The sequence below is a fragment of the Notamacropus eugenii genome, chromosome 1 (genome assembly GCF_028372415.1).
Source record: "Notamacropus eugenii isolate mMacEug1 chromosome 1, mMacEug1.pri_v2, whole genome shotgun sequence".
Taxonomy (NCBI): Eukaryota; Metazoa; Chordata; class Mammalia; order Diprotodontia; family Macropodidae; genus Notamacropus; species Notamacropus eugenii.
The window spans coordinates 482,342,040-482,363,674 of record NC_092872.1 but is presented as its reverse complement, the minus strand read 5'-3'; the positions used below and the strand labels follow the sequence as shown (position 1 = coordinate 482,363,674).

General features: G+C 42.8%; 1 protein-coding gene across 1 annotated transcript; it reads right to left on the bottom strand.

Annotated features, from left to right (window-relative positions):
* Nucleotides 1–1,587: 1,587 nt before the first annotated feature.
* Nucleotides 1,588–20,104, bottom strand: PRDM12 (PR/SET domain 12). The gene is made up of 5 exons (XM_072643526.1): nucleotides 19,882–20,104; nucleotides 17,995–18,185; nucleotides 15,774–15,929; nucleotides 4,694–4,805; nucleotides 1,588–2,533 (listed from the first exon to the last, which is right to left on the bottom strand). Exons 1-5 carry the CDS (start codon nucleotides 20,102–20,104, stop codon nucleotides 2,148–2,150), a joined length of 1,068 nt encoding a protein of 355 aa, XP_072499627.1. The 3' UTR covers nucleotides 1,588–2,147.
* Nucleotides 20,105–21,635: the final 1,531 nt, after the last annotated feature.

The window sequence follows — 21,635 nt, the reverse complement described above, 5'->3', positions numbered from 1 at the left end:
TGGTCCTCTTTGGAAAACAAAAGATGAACAATAACACGATGTCTTTTGGGAGCTACATATCATGTAAGCTCTTAAAAACCACCTATTGCTTTGCAGCAAAGCCAGGCCCACTGTTACCAGCAATATGAGCAGGAAGAGTGAGGGGGCAATATCCCTCCAGATGATAGATAGATGTACCTTACACATAATAGATATTTAATGGTGGTGGCAGATGTACAACTATAGTTATCAACACATAGGATGCATGTAAATGTTTTTCGCACTGAATTAATCATTTAACATATATGTAGGGTAGGCCTTTGATCAGTGATGCTTACGGTGAAACATGGTGAAGGGCTGGAGTGAGGCACCAAGAAATCTAGGATATACTAGGTTCCACAGCCTACAGGTCATTCCCTTAACAGAATAGGAAATAAGAAATATAATTTCTCTAACTCATGACCAGGCATTGACTTTATATAGCACTCTCCATTTGTCCAAGACTGCTACATACATAAAATGCCAAACTATTCATTTGCTAAATGATAAATGTTCCAAGTAACTTTTTTATTTTAGAATACAAGAGGTACAAATGTATTTACAGTCATACATATACAATCAAATAATATATATCAAAGTTTTGTAAATATCATTTTAGATAAATATTTACAAAGTTAAAGTGACCATTTCCTGGAAGTAGAACACAGTTTGTGAAAACTCTATACACTTTATACTTCTTATTAATATTATAGCTTCTTTATTTTACAAAACACCCTAAGGGACTTGTCACTTGTTAATGACTATGGGGCAGGGTAAGAGACACTAGAGGGCGCTCATTACTGGAGTTTAGGAGCAATTGAAGGGAAAAAGTGGGGAAAGGATGTGGTTGGGTCTCCAGAGGACTGGGATTGTTGAATCAGGTGAAATGGTCTCCTACTTTTCCCAAGGGATTTCACAGCTGTTTGAAAAAATTTCCAGGGAGGGGGTGAGACTCAAAAGTACTGTTGCCAGTCCTCCTTGTTTTTCCCCTGAGGATATTTCAGATGAGGCTTTGGGGATGGAATGAAATTCCACGGGGTTGACACCTCTTAACCTTACCCCTCCCAAATCTGTTCATACATAGTCGGCCTGATCCACCATAATCCCTCTAGGCTTCCAGTTTCTAGGAACCCAGGTGAGGGGAGAAAATGGCCTGACATCAGACCATTGCAACAATGGGCCCTGAAATCCAGTCTTGCATCTCTTGGCCAGAATGTCTAGTGGTCTCAAGCCTGCCCTCCCAGGCTCTACCCACCCTCTTATTTGCCACAGCCAGACCTGGGCCCCATCAGGGAGCAGCTTTAGCAAGAACACTGTTTTTGAACCAACTGACCTGCATCTCTGTTTCCTGAGAATAATCTTGAGGGTGGGAGGGAGGGGAAGGAGAAAGAGATCCGGAGGAGGTTCAGAGACACCAGAGGCACCCCATGTTTTGGGAGTGGAAAAATTCCTGATTTCAACCCCACTCCTACCCCCATTCCCATCCCAGCGCCCATTGCTTTGGCCTCCAGATTGAACTATAAGCCATGGGGAAATCACAGATCGCTCTCTTTACCACCCCGCCCCCCCCCCCATGCTGTCCATTTTTGGAGGGTCACAGCTTTCTGGAGCTGGGCATGGGGGTGGGGGTGAGGTGGAGCAGGTATCTTTGATTGTTCCATCCCATCCCACTCCTTCCTCTTTCCTCACTCATTCCTTCATCCACCTTCTGAGCCCCTTCCTAGAAGGGGAAAGCCTCACAGGCTTGGGACCTGGGGATAGCTAGGTGAGGAGCAGGCGGATACAGATTGACTTACAAGGGTCAAAAGATGGTGATGTAAGAAGAAGAAAATATATATATATGTATATGTATATATCAAACACATTGAGTGTGCCTTCTCCTGCCCCTCCACCCCAAGCTCCCTGGAGAAGGAGGCAGTATGCAGACTATGCAAGCTGAGGGGGAGAGGAGATTTCTCAGCTGCCTTACAACCAAATGACGAAGCCAGCCCCTCCTCTGCACTCCCCTTCCCATCCCAAGAGGTCAGCTTTCACAGATCTCGGGAAGGAAGGAGTAGAGAGGATAGGAGAGGGGCCTGCGCCGCGATGCCAGTCTCCAATGCCTCCCGTCGCAGGCCAGCCCGGGCATCTCACAGCACCATGGTGGGGATGTGGTGCGCTGCCAGGGAGGTGGGATGAGGCACGGGCAGGGCCGGGGAGTGGGCCTGCAGCGAGGCATTGGGGGGTCGATGGCGGGCGCTTTTCTGGTGCGCCCGCAAGCCCGCCAGCTGCGAGTAGGCGCTTTGGCACACCTGGCACTTGTAAGGGCGCTCGCCAGTGTGCAGGCGGACGTGGTTGCGGAGGGTAGAGGACTGGCTGAAGCGCCGATTGCAAAAGCGGCAGACGAAGGGTTTGTCCAGGGTGTGGATCCGCATGTGAGAGCGCAGGTTGCTGCGGGAGTTGAAGCCCCGGTGGCAGATGACGCAGCGCATGCGGCCCGCGGTGTTGGCTGCAGTGTCCACTGGATGGAAGTCCTCTGGTCAGGGCAGCGGGGCGAGGAGCGGGGCGGGAAAGAAGAGCGGAGCAGCCGGGTTAGACCCATTATTTCACTCGCCTAGCAGACTTTGGCTGGAAACCCTAGTCCTTCCATGTAGATCAGATGTAACCCGCTGCGGGCAGGCACTGGTTCGTTTTTTGTCTTTGTATGCTCAGAGCCTAACAAAATCCCTCGCCTAAAGTAGATCTTTAATATAGGTTTGTTGAAGCCTAAAGAAGAGAAAGAAAAAGGCACCCTTTTCCCTGCTTTGTAGAAATGGGGGCCTATGGGTATCCTCTAAGATTCAGCTGATGTGTTGGTTAGTTTTACTAAGATGTGTTTTTTGTTTCACTGTTTTTTTTTAAAAATTCTTTATTACAAAGGGTAGCTCTGGGAAGGAGAGGGAGGATTATTTGAAAATGATGATGTAAAAACAAAAAAATTTTAATTTAAATAGTAAAAGTGAATGCTTTGTAATGCTTTGTTTAAAAAAAAAAAAAGGAATGCTTTGTAAAAGCAAATTCATTGACTGATTTACACTACCCAGAAACTGGCATCCTGTTTCTGTCAGAGACTGACCTACCCCAGAGGGCTTTGCCCAGAGTCCTGGACTTACAGGGGATGGTGGGGTTACAAAGAATATGGCATTAGCCTCTGGAAACTGGTGTGTTGACTCTGCAAGCGTTCAAGTAAGGGCTGAATGACCATTTGTTAAAAATGTGGTAGAGGGAAGTTCCTGCTTGGTGCAGGCTGGGTTTGATGGCTTCTGAGATCTCAATCATCTCTAAGATTCTGTGATTTTTATTAGTTATTTAAAATTATAGCCTCTCATAACTGGAAGGAGTCTTCATGATGACCTAGTCCAGCCCAGTCTTCTCTTTTGACAGGGAAGCTAAAGGCCAGAAAGAAGTAACTAACCCAGTGAATTAGTGATTATGATCTAGGTTTCCAGTGCCGTTTCTAACCACAACTCACTGCCTCCCTTAAAGGAGCCACCATTTTAGAGTAGTTACCTCTAGATACCAATGAATATTCCATGTAACTTATACTTTATGTACTTCAGCAGAAGCTAACCATAGGTGTCCCCCAAGACTCTGTCCTAGGCCCTGTTATCTTCTCCCTTTATGCTATTTCCCTTAATGAAATCAGCACTTTTTGATACAATTATTATCTCTCTGAAGATGATTCTCAGACCTATTTATCCTTCCCTATCCTTACATCTGTCCTCCAGTCTTGCATTTATAACTACCCATTGGACATTTTGAATTGGGTATCCCTTAGTCATCTTAAATACAACAGGTCTAAAACTGAGCTCATTACTTCTGAGTTCATCTTCCCACCTCCTCCCTTCCTTTCTCCCTTTCCTAACTTCTTTATTACTGTTTAGGGCACCACCATGCTCCCAATCACCCAGGCTGTAAACCTGGTGTAATCCTCAACCCTTATTCTTTTACCCTGTATATCAAATCAGTTGTCAAATCTTGTTATTTCTACTTTTGTAACATCTCCCCTTCTCTCCTCTGACACTGAAGTCTCAGTTTCTGCAAAGACCTTCTTCTTAAAGTCCTACTTCTGCAAGAAGCCTTTCCCAGTCCTTCCTTTGTGCCTTCTCCCTGAGATTATCTCCAGTTTATCCCATCTATATCTTATTTGTAATTAGTTGTTTACATATAGTCTCCCTTATTAGACAGTGAGTTCCCTCAGAGCAGGAACTGGTTTTGTTTTTTCCTCATTTTGTATCCCTAGCCCTTAGTGCAGTGCCTGGTACATAACAGATGATTAAATAAATGTTTGTTAGCTAACTATCACTCTTGAAAGCTCTGCCAAGTGGCCTGGCATCTTGGGGAGGAGCAAATTAAACCTTATTAGTCAGCCCCAGCTTGGGGTCATCGGATCAACCAAGCAAAGCAAAGCCTTACTTGAACCATAGAAACAGTGAGGAATCCCTCAAAAGAAACTTCTGATGCTTTATCTGTTTTGGGGATGGAAGAATGAGGAGGGGATGTATCACTTCAGCTGTTCAGGAAGAAGCATTTGGTTTTCTTTCTTCCCCCTCCAATTAGAAACTAATGACTCTCACTGCCCTGAGGTTAAAAAGGAAGCAAGAAACTACAAAGCGCCAGCTGCACTGATGGTGCTGCCTGGAGAAGGGCTACCTACCATGTTTGTTCTTCTTCTGTTCTTCTTCCAACCCTGGGACACCAGGAATCCCCAGGAAAGTATTATGGGAGTTCCCGTACCAAACCAGCAGCTCTTGATCCGGGGGAATCATCTGCAGAAGAGACCAGCAGTGATTAGGCAATAAGAGGGAGGAAGGGAGATCAACTTTCTTACTGTAACCCTTCATACAGGGAAAAGAATCCTGGATTTGGAGGGAGAAGACCTGGATGCATATCCCACTTCTGCTGTCGACAAGCTGTGTAGCCTTGGCAACTCATTCTCTGAACCTGTTTCCTCCACTTTAAAATGAAGATGTTGAATTAAGTGATTTCTTTGATCCCTTCTAGCTAAGTTCTATGATTCTCTTAAAACCTAAATCAGACTGAGAATTTTAATGTGGCCACATCTGCAGTTCTACCATTGTGGTAACTGAGTCCAGCATCCTGGGATTTTCTTCACCTATGAGAGGTCCTTCAGTTGCTAATCACTAACCCTTATCCATGTAGCATGCAGAGGCAATCTAGATAATTTTATAAAAAGGATCCCTGAGGGATTAAGGATTTCTTTATTATTATTTTTTTAATGTTCTACAATCACTACCATAAAACTTAGATTTTTACGCCCCCCCCCACCCCTCTCCACCCCCTTCCCTCCCCAAGATGGCATACAATTCTATATAGGATCTACATATACTTTCCTATTGAATACGTTTTCACTATAGTCATGCTATATAAACGAACTAAAATAAATGGAAGAAATCATATAACAAATCAAAACATAATACACACATACATACACACACACACACACACAAACATGATCTGCTATATTCTGCGAATGTATTCCATAGTTCTTTCTCTGAGTGTGGAACACATTTTGCCTTAGAAAACCAATGGGAATTTTTTTTTTTAAGTTCTTGAGTTATTACAAAGTTCCAAGTCTACCAGAAAAACTCTCACACACTGTGGTCGTTGCTGTGCACAAAGTTCTCCTGGTTCTGCTCCTTTTGCTCAGCATCAGATCATATAAGTCCTTCCAGGCCTCCCTGAAGTCTTCTTGATCATCGTTTCTTATGGCCCAATAGTACTCCATTACATTCATATACCACAACTTGTTCAGCCATTCCCCAGTTGATGGTCATCCCTTTGATTTCCAGTTTTTGGCAACTACAAAGAGTGCAGCTATAGGATTAAGGATTTTATGGGCTGCTCTCCTCCCCATGGCCTAGCTAACTCCATTCCTGAAAGTTATGACTGGGAAGATAGAGGTCCTGTACCACAGTAAATAAAATGGGTTTTCAAAGCTTCATCAGCCTAGTACATGATTAACAGGGCATACAGCAGTAACTATAATAAAGTGTGTGTATGTGTTTTTTAAATCACTGAGACAGCTGAGTTTAGATTAAATGCAGTGATGAATTCTGATTTTGAGAAAGTTCATGAAATGATTCTCAAATATTTCCTTTCTCAAGGTAGAGAGGTGTAGGATTATTTATATAGAATGTTGCCTATGCTGTCATATTTGGTCACTGGGCTAGACATAGAACTTTAAAAAATGACAAGGTATAAGAAGCAAGGCTCTGTAGTACGTAGAGCCCAGGTAGCAAGAGAAACTGGGATCAAATTGGGAGTGTCAATGTGGTGCAGAGAAAACAACATTAAACTTGGGGTCAGAAGACCTGAGTTTGAATTTTCAGACCTGTCACTCACCATATGATTGAGGTCCAAACACTTAAGTGTTCTGAACCTCTGTTTCCTCATCTGTAAAAATGGGGTAGGAAATAACATTTGATTTCTTACCTCACAAATTATGGTGAGGAATTTTTTAACTATAATGCTCTGCATAAACATGAGCTATTATTATTTTAACTTTAAATAGTATAATTCCCATTCTGGGATATCCTGGGGAAAAAATGGAAGAAAACCATCTTCATTCAAACCCTCTGACCCAAAAGAGGGACAGTCAAAAACAGCAGTCATCCAGGTGTTTCCTAAGACTGTGTGGCGTGAGGTAGACCACAGTACTAAGCCTAGGTTGTTTGTACTATTTTCTAATCACTTCTCCTGTTTACAAGTTGTTCAACCAGATGTGGGATATTCCAACAATTCTTTCTCTCAAATAAGATTAATGTATGTGAAAGGTTTTGCAAACTTCAAAGCATTATATAAATTTAAGCTGTTACCATCTTTTACAAGGCAGAATATATAGCAGGCTCAATAATAAATACTTCTTGTTATCTCTTTCTTTGTCCTCCTTTTTGTTCAATTACTTTTAAATTCTCTGTAGCTCTCTCCTCTAGGATCATAGGATTTAGAGATAAAAGGGACCTTAATGATAATCCAGGCCAACATCTTCATTTTACAAATGGGACACTGAGACTCAGAGAGGTACTTGTTGATTGATTAATTTTTATTCCTAACTATAACGGTGGGCATGCTTTAGAAGAACGGTAAAATTCACCCTTCCTCCCAAAAAGAAAAAGAGATCACAAATTCCTTTGAGTTGCTTTTGAATTAAAAAAAAATATATGTGACAACAAATTTAAGGGGAGATAATACACTGACAAATCATGCAAATGGCCTTTTCCTCCCCTGCTGATTGAGAAGAGAGCCTCCATTATGAACAAGGCAATCATCAGAGCCAGGGAGTTCATGACACACAGCCTTACTCAATGTAAACAGATGGTGATAGATCTTAGGAAAGCTACAGTGCCCAAGACTGAAACTTAGGAACAATTGACCAAAATGTACACAGCTACACCAGATGTCATTTTTGTCTTTGGATTCCAATCTCACTTTGGTGGCAACAAAAAAATAAGTAAAGGCTTTGGAAAGATTTATGATTCTTTTCATTGTGCAAAGAAAAATGAACCCAAAATACCATCCTTGCAAGGCTCAGATTATATGAGAACAAGGTATCAAGAAAAAAATGAAAAGACCTAAAGAATAGACTGAAAGAAAATTGGGATCATCACAAAGGTCCCCATTAGTACAAGAAAAAAGTAGGAAGTGTGAAAGGAAGAAAGGAAGGAAGGAAAGGAATGGAGGGAGGGGGAAAGGAAAGAAAGAAAGAAAGTGAGGAAAAAAGGAAGGAAGGAAAGAAGAAAGGAGGGTGCTGTATTTTTCAAAATAGAATCACAAGAATAGACATTCCTTGTCAAAGAGAATAGGGAAAGGATCCCTATGCGACAAGGTGGGGCTGGAGGAATCTTCCACTGGCAGCTGATTCAGGCTGTGCATTACCAAAAAACCCAGGGATTTGCTGATGTCCTAAAAGGAGTGCCAAGCTCTTTATCAATGTCCAGTCAACTTCACTGAAGGCAAGAGTCTTTAACCCACTGGATTTGCAGAAAGATTGAGAGAGGAATGCATTCTTTTAATCACAGCCAGAGAATTTGAGTCAGAGAGGGGAGTGTGAAAGGTAGGTATCCTGGGTCCTTGTACTTCCCTATAAAGGCTTGTGTTTTGAGGGTCTTATTCCCTAGAATACCACCAATCATGGATCTGGTCTAACTGGATAGCTCTGAGGCTGGAAAGATTTAGATACTCAGACGTCTGAGGATAATGATGGATTTGTCTCACTGCTTAGGAGAGAAATTTGGAGACAAGATTTGGGATTAGATAATAATAGTTGTAGCTTCTATAGCACTTTAAGAAAGTACTACGTAGCCCTTTATATTCATTATCTCTTATCTTCTTAACAGCTCTCTGAGGCAGATATTGCAGGTATTATTATACCCATTTTACAGGCTGGGAAAGTTGTGACTTCACCAAGGTCACATAAAATAAGGTAGGATTTGAATTCAGGTCTGCCTAACTCCAAGGTTGGCATTCTATTCACTATGCCATTCTTCTTCTGTTGCCTTTAATAGCTACCTAATAGCAAGATGGATGGATGGATACCCAATAGCAAGATCTGAGCCTGCATTGAACCAAAGGAGAAAGGCCAGGCAATCTGGCCAGAAAAAAATTCAATTCTGCTTTTCCAAAGGACGTTTAACTCTGGCCTGCAAATGCTTCAACTAATGAAGGCAAATGGTTCTGTCCTAGAGTTAATCTCCTGCACCTTATTTCTAGATATTTTCAGAACTTTCCAGAGCAATGGAGACATATTTGTTCTCGTAGGAAATCAAGGTGCAGATTTCTGAAAGTCTTATAAATAACATTGGAATTCAGATGGGCATGGAGCCATAAAAGAAATGAGGTGACTAGTCTCTACTTCCTTCTCAGAAGGTCTGAGATTTTAGCAGAATTGTCTAATGGAAGAGTAGAGTGAGAAAGATGGGGCAGTGGGGAGCAGGGCAAGAGCGGGATGCATAAAGAGACAGAGATAGAGAGAGAGAAAGAAAGGGAGAGAGAGAGAGAGAGAGAGAGAGAGAGAGAGAGAGAGAGAGAGAGAGAGAGAGAGAGAGAGAGCTGGAAGAGACCTTAGAAGTCTTTTCTCCCATTGTAACAAGGAGCAAAACTGCCTAGTGCCTTATTACTATGACTAAAAATGGGGCACAAACCATTTCTCTTAATTAGGAAGGAACCATTTCTCTTAATTATTTCTTCCTCAGAAATGGGTCTTGCCCTTACTCTATCGTGGACATGATATGAGCCTGCAAATAATTTCTCCTTTTTAGGTCTCAGGTTCCTCATCTATAAAATAAGGTATCAGGGGTGGGGGGGGGGGGTGGGGAGAGACAAGATTACCTCAAAATTACATTTGACTTTTAGCACTCTATGATTCTATGTTCAGACGTTCCATGTTCTAAGGTTTCTTCCTACTCAACTATTCTATAACCTCAGCTCTTTTTTAGCTTTATAATGTTATATGCACTAAGTAGCAACAACTATGACTCCATCACTGATAGTCCATTGCAAATCCCTTAATCTTCCTTTTAAGGTGATCTGTGCTGATCACCATTGTTAAAAAAAAGAACAAAACATTTTCTCTCTCCTCAGCTCTAAGCTTCCTCCCAGCAGCCTTTCTAAAAGTCATCTTACCCCTTTGGACAGTGCTGGTATGATACACAACCTTTCAAAATATGACAGGTATATTGTCTGGCATTTCTAAGGCCAGGCACGTGAATAAGTATTTGACCAGGTGCACTCCAAAGTCATGCAGGCCCACAGTCATTAAAGGAAACACAGTTCTCTTCTGATGTTTATATATCTGCCTGGACCATTGGCAATAGAGCTTCACTTCAGAGACTGATTCAAATTCCAGGAATCTGTTATCAGCTGCCTGGATTCCTTCAGTTTCCACTATGAGTACTGGGGTTTAGATTGGGAAAATTTCCAATTCAGCATTAACCCTTTTTGTTTGCATGGAAAGTCACAATTACTATTATCATTGATAACCATAATGATGATGATGGTGATATTCGGTATGGCTCCCAGATGAATCTTTATTTGCTATTCCTAATGACTTTAGAAGTAATTTTAAGGAATTGTGGAATTTGGTGACTTTTAAAATTAATCAGCAAGCATTTATTAAATGCTGCATATGTGCCAGGATACAAAGAGAAAGAAAAAAAAAACAGGAAAGTCACCTTTGCCTTCAAGGAGTTTACATTTTAATGGGATGGGGTTGGGGAGGTGGAGACAACATACATAAACTAGTACCTACAAGAAAAATTTAGAGTAGATGGAAAGCAATCTTAGAGAGAAAAGATCTCTGGAGGAAGTTTTCTAATATTTTGAAGAACCAAAATACAAATGCACATTGATGTAAAAGCCAGTAGAAAAACAATTACATCATAATTGAGAAACAATGCATTTTCCTCAAAGACTGTATGATGGGTCTCTAGAAAGGAATTGGAAATATCACCAGGCTTTTAGAAGGCTTAGGGTATGAGGAGGATTTTGAGCACATCTCAGAATCAAGGAAGGAGTGTCCATCGTCCTTGGATGTCTCTCCTCCACTCTAATCACCTATAGTACAGTCTGACTGGGGAAAAGCAATAATGAGCATCCAGAATTAACCTAGGAACTTTTCTTCCTCTTCACCTCATTGTCAAAACTTCCATGTAAGGATTTCATTTTATCAAGTTTAAAATCATGCTAACAAACCTTGCCCAATAAAGAAGCACTCAGATTCAGAGCTCCTCCATCCCTCAACTCAGCATGCCTTTGTTACAAATATATATATATATACGTCTGAGATCATGTTCTTTTGTAAACTATAAAGTGCTATACAAATGTCAGTAATTATTATTATTATCACCAGTAAGTAAACACTCTGTCATCCACATTTGATCTAGAGAATAGGGATTTCTGATACATCTGAATGACTAAACATGGATGATCTGGAAGAATGAGACTACAGTGAAGCATGTTTAACTTTAAAATTTGAAGCTCATCATTTGGTATTTGATGATTTCTTATGAACATCAGTTGTCCCTGAATAATAGCTGTCTAGATATAACTGTTTACTGAGAGTTCCAGGTAAGAGACTGTTGCACAATAGAGCAAAGACCATTGATATCCTGGTGTATACATGAGAATGATGATTGCAGAACTCTTATAAAGAAGGGAGAGAAAGGGAGCTGATAATTCCATGAATGGTGAGCTCAGCAATTGCCAATAAAAAAAAGAAAGTGGTAGAGGGAAAAAAATCACTTATAGGATCAGGAGAGAGACAGAGATAGAGACAGAGAGACAGAGAGAGAGACAGAGAGAGAGACAGAGACAGGCAGAGACAGACAGACAGAAAGAGACAGACAGAGACAGAGACAGAGGAGGGAGAGAGAGGACAGATAGAGACAGACAAAGAGAAAAGGAGAGATACTGAGGAAGAGACAGTAGAGATACGAGTACAAAAATGATCTTAAATGAAAACTTGGACCTTAAATCCCAAAGTTGAATGATTTATAAATTCTCTTTTGGCTTTTACTTTTAGTCCCAAGCAACGTTTCACTTCCTTTGACTATCTAGTTTGCTGGGATATGATACATTCCTATTAGAATAATCCAGAAATAGAATAAGAATAATTCAGAAATAGAAATTAGAATAATTCCAAAATCGAAACCTTCAGGGTATTTTTGTTTGTATTTTTAAAATGTTTAAGTATATTATGTTAGGGGAAAATTTCCACTAACTAAAGTTATTTCAGAGGTAGAAATTAGTATGGGAGGGAAAAATACACCAAGATTTACCCAGAGAAAGAAAATTCTCTTTTTGGCATCTCTCAGAATTTTAACCCAATTTAATCAGTTGTCTGTTGTTGGGAACCAGATATTTGTATACTTAAAGGCCAGGAGAATTAAATGGCAAAATCTCACAAAATGAATTTTATAAAGAAGGTTGAAAGAACTTCTTAAAGATTATGGTTTAAAATGTTGAAATGCTGCTAAAAGTATGGATGAGCAACAAGTTAAAAAACATCAGATTTAGAGCTTTTCTCCTTTGCCAGCTCATGTGTAGGCAGGACAAAAAGTCAATTCATTTCAAACACATTCAAACACATTCAAACTTGCAAAGTGCCACATGCAACTAACTGTCACACAACAGATTTGTTTGAAAAAGGAAGTTTGGGTCTTGTGTGTGTGTGTGTGTGTGTGTGTGTGTGTGTGTGTGTGGTCAGATCTATGTAGATATGTTTTCCTACATCCAATAAGGGGTTTTCCATGACAGTTAATGATATCTATACTAACTCAAACCTGCTGAACTGGTTTTGAGAAAATGGCTTCCCCCTTTAATATCCTGGACTTCTTTTACTAAAGGAAATTCTGGGATATTTAAATTTTTCCTTTTTCCTTACTTTGCCAGCAATTTGAGAGACAGAGTTGCAATTGATAGAGGGTAGTCCTTGGAGTCAGGAAGACGAGTTCATGTCTTTCCTTTGACATATACTCTCAAGGTCTCTCTGAAGAACTTTGGTATCAATTGAGAGACATGGGAGATGCTGGCAGAGGACCATCCAGCATGGCATGCCTGAATCAAAGAAGGAGCTGTATGAGTAAAGCAGAATTTCAGTAGCACAAAGGAAGTGTGAGACATCTTCATCTCAAATGTTCAAATGAACTATTTGTGCCCAAGCTGTGGTAGAGCCTTCCAAGCTCATATTGGATTGATCAGCCACAAACACACCAGACCTTCACTCCATTGGTGCTCTTGGAGTATGGATAACAATGACTAGGTGCATGACCATAGATTTTACTTTAACCAAGCACTTAAACTCTTTATACCTCTAGTATAAACTAGTATAAACTCTTTATACCTCTAGTATAAACTCTTTATAGTAAAACTCTATATACCTCTACTCTCTAAGATTATAAATTTCCAATTTGCATGGCTGGAGGGAATTTCCATACTGGGAGTTGCTTCAATGATGAAATTGAAAGTCTGGACCTCCTCAGAATAAAATCAGTACAACCAGTGATGCATAATTATATTTGGATTTGTGCAGTTCTAGTGAAAAGATAATAATTTGGTGAAATTATATTATTTCCTTCTCTCAATTTTTAGTATTTCGAGTCTCTGGCCAGGAATGGGAGACTGAAAGCTGATTTTTATTTTTGAATCTTTGGAAGGCTACTAGCCATTCTCAATTACTCCTGGTACTATCTTCAGACTTTGAATTCTACCTTAGAATCTCCCAGGTTCCCTCTTTGGCTCTATTCCACTTTAAATTACTCTGGCACACACAATGAAACATATCTCAAGCCATAAGTTGGCTGTAACTATGAATGCTTTGGTAAGATCCCAGGTACAGAGATAATCTATATTTTTGCTCTAAGTTCTATTTAAATGTGACAACATGTTTATGTTTGTGGTTAAGATTTGTGACTAACTAGGAGCTGCTTGTGGGTAAGAAACATATTATATTTCATCTCCTACAATGTCTAGAACAGTGCCAGGAATATAATGGGTGCTTGATATACCTGTTGAGTTTAATTTAATTACATTAAGATATTTCTGAGAGAGTAAAGGTGTGTATATTTGACCATTAGAGTGTGAGTGTATATGATATGACAAGCACTCTGTGAAGGTGGGAAAAGAGAGATGAGAGTATATGTGTGTTGGTATAAAAGCATATGAGGGAAGGGAACGGGGAGAGAGGGGAAGAAAATTTAAAACTCATGGAAGTGATTGTTGAAAACTGAAAATAAATACATTTGGAAAAAATTTTTTAAAAGTATATGAGGGCATCTAGGTGGCACAGTGAATAGAACACTGGTCTTGAACCAGGGTTCAAATTCAGCCTCACATACTTACTAGCTGTGTGATCCTGGGCATGTTACTTATACCCATTTAACTTCCAAAAATAAAATAACTGGAAGAAAAAAGAAAAGACTGGCTGACAGTATAAAAATACATGAGGGGTTTAGGGAGCCAATCATGGTTTATAGGGAGTTGACCTCAGAATCAGGAAGACCTAGGTACAGGGTCCAGGTCTATCATGTACTTACTGGCTGTGTAATCCTGGACAGGTCACTTAATCTCTTAGTACCCCAAATAATTCCTTAAGACTATAAATTGCAAAGCAATTGCCAACTTGCTTTGGCCTAGAGAATTTTCTTATTGGAAGTTCCTGACACCAATAAAATCATATGTCCTATTCCCCTCCCAAAAAATTTAAAAATTAAGAATCTGTGAGGATACTGGGGAGGAAGCAGAGTAGGTATGCATGAGAGAGATGAGTGCATGTGTATATTTATAAGAAAGAGTATGTTTATCTGAATTTACTGTGAAGGTAAAGGAACAAATGAATACATATTGGGGAGTTAGGATGAGGATTCAAAGTTAAAGGTGTAGATGGGTGAATGTGAAGATACAAGCATGTTCTGCTCTTGAAGTGAATTTTAGACTGAGACTAATTTAAGAGGGGAGGGGGAAGTCCTCAAATCATACCCAGAGACCACATCAGGCCCCTGGCTAGTTAACAAGTTTTCTCCCAACATCAGACAATCCAGACTCTGCTGAGATTGTCCAGTGTTTCATACCAGCTTTCGCTCAAGTCACAGAATGTAAATGGCACAATGATCTCTTCTCTTCCCTACATGCTGCAGAGCTGAGGGTCCCAGGAAGAGCTTTTCCCTTAGGTCCCATTGCAACGGTGTTTATCATTCCCTCAAGCTGCCCTGAGTCTGCTAGTGGCAAGATTTGTCAAGGGCAAAGGCCAATCTTGTTTCCTCTTTAGGAAATGGGTTTTGAGTGCATTGGTTATTCAGCAGGGAATTTGATGCTGATCAAGGGAACTGCTGGGTCCTGCTCATGAGGTATCTGGGAATGGAGGGTTTCTGGGACTGTCAGGGACACTGAAGCAATGACTTCCTTATATATAAATAAAAAACAAACCAAAAAAACTCAAACCTTACCAGCTACATAGAGCAGAAACTGTCATTTAAATTTTGTAGCTCTCTAGCACCCACCTCCCACAAAATTCTACACTTAGGCACTTCAGTGTTTACTGAATGAATGAATGAGTGAATATCATATCCTGGGAATATGGATTCTTCCAAACATTGACTATAAGTGAAGCTCTCTCTTTGCAGGTCATCCCTGCCTTTCCTGCCTTTATTATAGCTATTTGTGTCCAGTCTCCTCCTAAACTGGAAACTCCTAGTAGACAGGGATCAAGTCTTACTCATCCTTGTATCTTCAATGCTCAGCACAGTGTCCTTCATTGAACAGGGTGTGAGTAGATTGTATTTTTTTTAAACTTCTAAGGAATATGAATACACAGATGAATATACTGTGAATATACAAATGACTATGTTTCTTCCCTAGTTGTTATTTCATTTCCAGTCCTCTACATCTTTAACAGAGCATCCTTCAAACCTATCCTATGGACTATTTATCTAGAGGGAATAAATGCCAGACATTCCCTTTTGAGCTGCCTTTGCTCACCATTTTCTTTAAAATCAAATTGTAAAGAATATCTGCTTATTTTGCTCCCTAAAAAGAGATTATGTTTAGGTTTCTTTTAAAGTAGACACATAAAAAAATGAAGTACACACATATACATTCAAATATGGACATGAGGAGCTCTGCTGCTCAGAATCTCTAAAGGACCCACTTCACTCCCGCAAAACACACACACAGATGTATGATCTTGAGCCAGGAGGCTTTGTCACCCCATAGCTTCTCACCTCAATTGCCTTGTAGAAGATGCTGTTGCCAATTTGTACCACCTCCAAATTTTGCTCTTGCTCATTTCGGGCACATTTGATGTAAGTCATCCAACTTCGATGATCTTCTTGGCTTGCATCAATGAAATATCTAACTGTGCCATCTTCGTTGAATACCTGGCCATGGGAAGAAAGGAACCCAAGCTAAGAAATGAGAAGACTGAAGAAGAACTCACTGAAAGCTTGTTGCATATATTATACAGTGGAAAAAGCAATGAACTTGGGAGGTCAGAAGACCTTAGTTCAATTCCAGCTTTTCTACTTGCGAAGTATGTGACCTTGGGCAAGATATATCACCTCTCTGAGCCTCAGTTTTCTCATCTGTGAAATGAGGAGGTTAGAGGAGACTGCCTGATCAACCATACTGTGATCCTGTGATTGCTAAACCAGCAAAGCCAGTGGTGATAATTCATAGAATCTTGCAGCTGAAAAAGACTTCAGAAAGCATAAGTTTGATTCATCTTACAATACCTCCAAAAAGCAGTCATCCAATTTCTGCTTCAAGACCTCCAGGGATGGGGAACCCACTATTTTTCAAGGTAGTTCATCTCACTTTTGGATATCTCCAATAGGAATTATTTCGACATAAAACTATAACCTGACTCTCTTCAACTGCCATCTTAGTTCTTCTCTCTGTAGTAAATAAGACTAACTCCTCTTCCTCTTTCCAAAGTAGTCAGTGGGAGGTTTCCATGAGTTTAGGGGAGGGAAGCCTCTGAGTTCTCTTCCAGGTTTTATTGTTGACTGTCTGAGAGAGTTTGGTTCCAGATGCCTAGCTTTGCTTTTCTGTGAAATGTGGAGAATAACCTGTATCTCCTTTCTTAGAATGCTCTAAAATGTTCAATAATAACTAGTTGTACTTCTCAACTGCTAGTATTTAGCCTTGCCTCTCCCAAGTAGGAAGTGGAAAAAAAAAAAAGAAACTTTCCCTTTCTGCTGCCAACACTTAGTTTTAAATTCTGGGTGCTCCTTCTGAAAACTAGAAGCTTTCTTAGATCATCTAATTTGGACAAGCTGAATGGTGGTTGGACCAGCAATCCAGGGAAGAAACTCCATCACCCTAGGAGAAGGAGGTCTGGGAAATAAGGCATCCATAAAGCAAGAGAAGTAGAGTTTTCCTAGCCAGTTCCCATTCAATTAAGAAAGGAAATGAAAAGTCCAGGATGAGCCATTGTAGCATGACTCTCTTTCATTACAAATTTCTCACTCACTGTGTACCAGGTACATCTATATACATTTGGAGATGGAAAGGAGATTAGAACATAGGATGTCAGAACCAAAAGAGATCTTAGCATATAAAATGCCAGAGCTGAAAGAGACCTTAAGAACACAAGATTAGAGTTGGAAGAGACCTAAGAAATAATCTAGTTCAGTTTCCTCATTTTACAGATGGAAAACCTGAAGCCCAGAGAGAGGAAATTATTTTTCTCAAGGTTATCCAGTTAGTGGCAGGCTGTGTCTAGAACATAGGCATTCAGACTCTTCTCTAGAGGGATGTGTGTGTGTGTGTGTGTGTGCCATTCAATGCCACAGATTCACTCAAACATCTGCATATATGTCTTTTCCTGGTCTTTAGTAAGGTTTTGGGTTAGGGACTGGGGAAGAAGGAAACGGAGAGAGATGCTTTGTTGCAGAGAAGGCAGGTTTTATGGGTCTTCCAAAAAGGATGGAGATATACTCAGTTGGAGGTGTGTCCTCATTGGAGGCAGAGGGGAAAGGAGGAAAGTTGGTGACCCCATAGCTACCCCTGACTCCCATATTGGGACTATTGTTACATCCTTTCAGCTAGCTGGGAGTTAGGGTGAGGAATAGCAATTTTCTAATCAGTATTTGGACTGAACAGGGCAGGCCCTATACTGTATGCGTTTGTCATCATTAATCTGAAGGGTGTCCATTGCCCTCCATCCAAGAGGAGAACTAAGAATCTAGCATGTAGCACAAAACCTTTTCTTCCTGTTGGTGCCCTCCCCTGAGAAACTTGACTATCCCTTCAATTCTGACTTCACAGATACCTTTGCCTAGTAAGAGGATGAATTGATAGCAGCCCAGGGCTTTTCTTGCAAAGTACCTGCCCAGGGAGGTTGCTAGGAAGGCAGAAGCTGGTATACCTGCTCTCCACAGGAGCGTTGTTTCCCAAGCCCTCCCCTCCTCCCCTGGAAAGGTAAATATCCTTTCCATTTACCTCCCACATCAGGTTGTTATTCTTGCAGATGTCCACGTGCTCCGGAGAGATGACTCTGCCTGTGAAGGGACCCATCTCAGTGCCTGCTTTGATCCAAGTCTTGGAGAAGATACCCAGGCCCTCTCCGGGAATAGAGCTCTGAGCGATGATCACTTCGGATGGCAGCACCAGACTCGACAGCTTCTGCACCTCTGCTGGGTGGAGACAGGAGATGAAAAGGGGCAGAAAAAAGGCTGGGGAGGGTAGCATAAGAAGGAGTTCTAACAGAACATCTGGGTAACCTTCCCTCTCAGACACCATCTATTTATCTCCCCATCGGTTTCCTGGACGACTAGATTGCAGCATGAAGGGACAGACTCGAGGCCCTGATCCTAGGACAACTGTAGAGTCAGGCAAAGAATGGAGAGAAGACACCACAGAAAAAGCAAACCATCTTCTAAGGGGCTTCCTTTTCCTATAGGCAGTTGCAAACAGAGGAGAGGCCAGGGATCAGACAGATCTTTGGAAAACGCTTATGAGGGTACCATACGGGGATTCCAGGACACGAAAGGAAGTAGAAAGACACCTCCGCAGCACTACCATACAATACACAGAAGGTACTTCTCCCTGCGCTGAGGCTGCCCCATTACGCACCAGGACTGGAAGTCCAAGCCTGGCTGGACCCGGATGGGGGTGGGGGTGGGGGTGCCTCGGCCTCTTCAGGGTCGATCTTCGAGCGTCAGGCGGACCTGACCCCCGGCTGGGATGGGGGCAGCTAATGCACATTCCGGATCCTACAATGTGTTACATGGTTCCCCTCTAAGCTACCTGGGAAAAAAATATGAGAGCGCAGAGCCTGAAAAGGGGGGTTAAATGGTGTTTATTTCAGCCCATCCAGCAATTTGTCACGCTGTTAAAGTGATCTGCATTCATTAGGCTCAACTAGAAAGAAATTGCTAATTCTAAATTCATTAGCCCTTTAAGAATGCTGTAGCAGTAAATTCGGCCTCACTGCGGAGAAGACTTGTTTAAAAGGGGCCGAGGAATTCCCCTTACAAAATGGGGAGATTAGATGGTTGACATAGTGTGAATGGAACTAGAATTAGGCTTCACGGTAAATTAAGAGAGGAACAGAAATCTCAAAGGGGGGAAAGAGAGGGGGACGCCCAGAAATGCCAGCGAAAGGGAGAGATATTGTTTGGGGGTTGATGAATGAGGAATAAGAACTTGAGACATCTTAAAGAAAAGAAACTTTTTTTTCCTTTCCCTCCCCCCAGCCCTCCCCAGTCCCTCTTCCCCCCCTTTAAAGTTTCTGGGTTTAAGTGGGAACTTTCGCAGGTCAAGCCCAAGTTAACTAAATGAATTTAAAACCCTTCTTTTTGAGTCAACTGCTATTACACGCCTAGTAAGGCCTTAAACGCCAGGGACTTGGGCTCAAAAGGGGCGGGGGCGGGAGGGGGGAAATCAATGGACGAGTAGGGAGAGGGAGAGGGGAGAGACCGGGAGAGGCAGTGGGACTGGGAGTGAGGAAGTCAATGGGAGAGAAATTCCGAGAACTGTGGATTTTGGAGGACTCCAAGTGCAGAGGTTTCAGAAAGTTGTTCCCCACCCCATCCCCCAGCTCTTGCCCCCAAAGAGGGCCAGTGTCCCTTTCGCTCCCACCCTACCTCTGTGTGAACTCCGGGACAAAGAGCTGTCTGGGCTGATTCCCTGGCTGCCTGGGCTTCTGTGCCTACAGTGGGCTAGGTTGAGGTGGGCTGGGCAGAGAGCCGTCCAAAGGGGCATCGAGGTATGTAGGTATCAGGGCCTGAGCTAGCGGGGACCTTCTGGGTTGATGGGGAGCGGGGTGGGGAATTAGGCGGTAGCTGCCGCGTCTTAAAACCACCCCGGGGAGCAGGGCCCACTTACCTCCGGAGAAGGACTGCGCCAGCACCTCAGCGGTGAAGGCGGTCTTGGGGTTGGCGTGGTGAGACTTCTCTTCGAAGAGCTGTTCGCCCAGCACGTTCCGCCAGCGACCATAGAGGAAGCTGTGCAGGATGTCGGAGGTGATCACCTCAGCCAGAGACAGCCCCTGAGGCTTCAGGCCAGTCTTCAGCACCAGGGCTTCCGCGGGGAGCACCGAGCCCATCATGAACCACCCCGTCCTCTCTGGCCACTCGAGACGGCAATGGGCTCGGGGGAGAGCAAGGGAGGGAAAAGCGAGAGAAGAGGAGGAGGAGGAGGAGAAGGAGGTGGTGGAAGAGGAGGAGGAGAAAGAGGAGGGAGGGAGGTGGCCGAGAGAAAAGGGGGCAAGAAAAGAGTGTGTAAGAAAAAGCGTCAATAGCCAAGTCTGGGTAAAATATATATATATATATATTTATATAGAGAGATAAATAGATATGGATCTTATCAGTGTTTGGAGATGAGCTTTCGGGAGAGCTTTCGCCTTTTGCTACTCTACACCTAACAGTCTGCCACTTAGCAAATTCTCAGCCCCTTTATAGGAGTCGCAGTGACCCTCCTAATTGGTTATTAATGACCCCCCTGACGTTGTAAGATAGACTTGTTCTATCAGGGAGCGACAAACCTAGAGGGAGAGAGCGAGGAGAGAAAGGGGGGGAGAAGGAGCCCCCTCCTCACCTTCGTCGTTGTCGTCGTCCCCCTCTCTCTCCCCCTTCCCCCCTCCCCTTGTGGGAAGGGCAGAGGGAGAGGCAGGACCAGAGGCTAGGTTTATCCTAGCATAGAAATCGGGGAGCAGGGCTGGGGAAAAGACACTGTTCTTTAAACCCGCTACAAGTCTGCACTTCTCTAGATGCGGGTGGGGAGTGGGGTGAGGAGGGGGGAGACAAGCACAAACAGAGAGAGAGACCCGCATATAGACGAACGCACACTCACTCTTCCTGGGCTGGTTGCTGCCTCCGGTTGCCCCAATAGGCTTAGGATGCCAGAAGGCAGTGCCGGCCAAAGTGTTTCTGGCCTCGGGACTGGACAGGGCCGGGCAGGATTGCACTCTCCTGTTTCTCCTCTCCCTAGCTAGCCCCACAACTTTGAGAAACTGCGAAAAGCGTGTTTAGTGATCTTAGCTAAGGAGTCCCCCAACCTTAGTTTCCCGACCTGATGTAGCCCCATACTCCATTTTCCCTCTTCCTCAGGTCCCCAACCAGGGTCCAGCTCTCCCAATACTTTCCGCTGGAGATCCTCTTTTGGACGCGGATCTGGTAGTTCGAATAAAGCGGGCCGCCAGGATCCGAACCGCCAGGGAAAACGAAATCCAGGCCTCGGGGTAGTGTGTTGAGCTGCAATGGCCGCAAGGCCGTCGGGGGCCATTTGAGCCAAGACAGGGACCTAAAGGCTGGAGGGATGGGGCGAGGAGGAAGCTGTGGACATTGATACCTGAGATCTCACCTGCTTGGGATACTTCTCTCGGAGTGAACTCACTTCCCGAACCGTCCCTGCCTTCCAGTTTCGTCAGGGGTGTCACACACTAAATCCGGGATGTTTCTTCAGATTCCTCAACCTGATCCAGGCTTCAGGGTACGACCTCTGTCTCTTTTCCTCCCAGCCGCGGGTTTGGTCAGAGTCCGAACCAAACAGAACCGGACCAAACTGGTCTCGCTTCCCTTATCCTCCTCCCTGCCTCGGGTCCAGAATGTCGGCCTGGGGATAAGACCGCGGGGAGAGGC

Excerpts from the sequence above, each read along its gene's own strand:
- PRDM12 (XM_072643526.1), bottom strand. The coding sequence starts at position 20,104 with ATGATGGGCTCGGTGCTCCCCGCGGAAGCCCTGGTGCTGAAGACTGGC. Across the intron at positions 15,930-17,994 it reads ATAACAACCTGATGTGGGAG|GTATTCAACGAAGATGGCAC; the intron begins GTAAATGGAAAG and ends TCCCATGGCCAG. Across the intron at positions 4,806-15,773 it reads TCTTCTACAAGGCAATTGAG|ATGATTCCCCCGGATCAAGA; the intron begins GTGAGAAGCTAT and ends TCTCTTCTGCAG.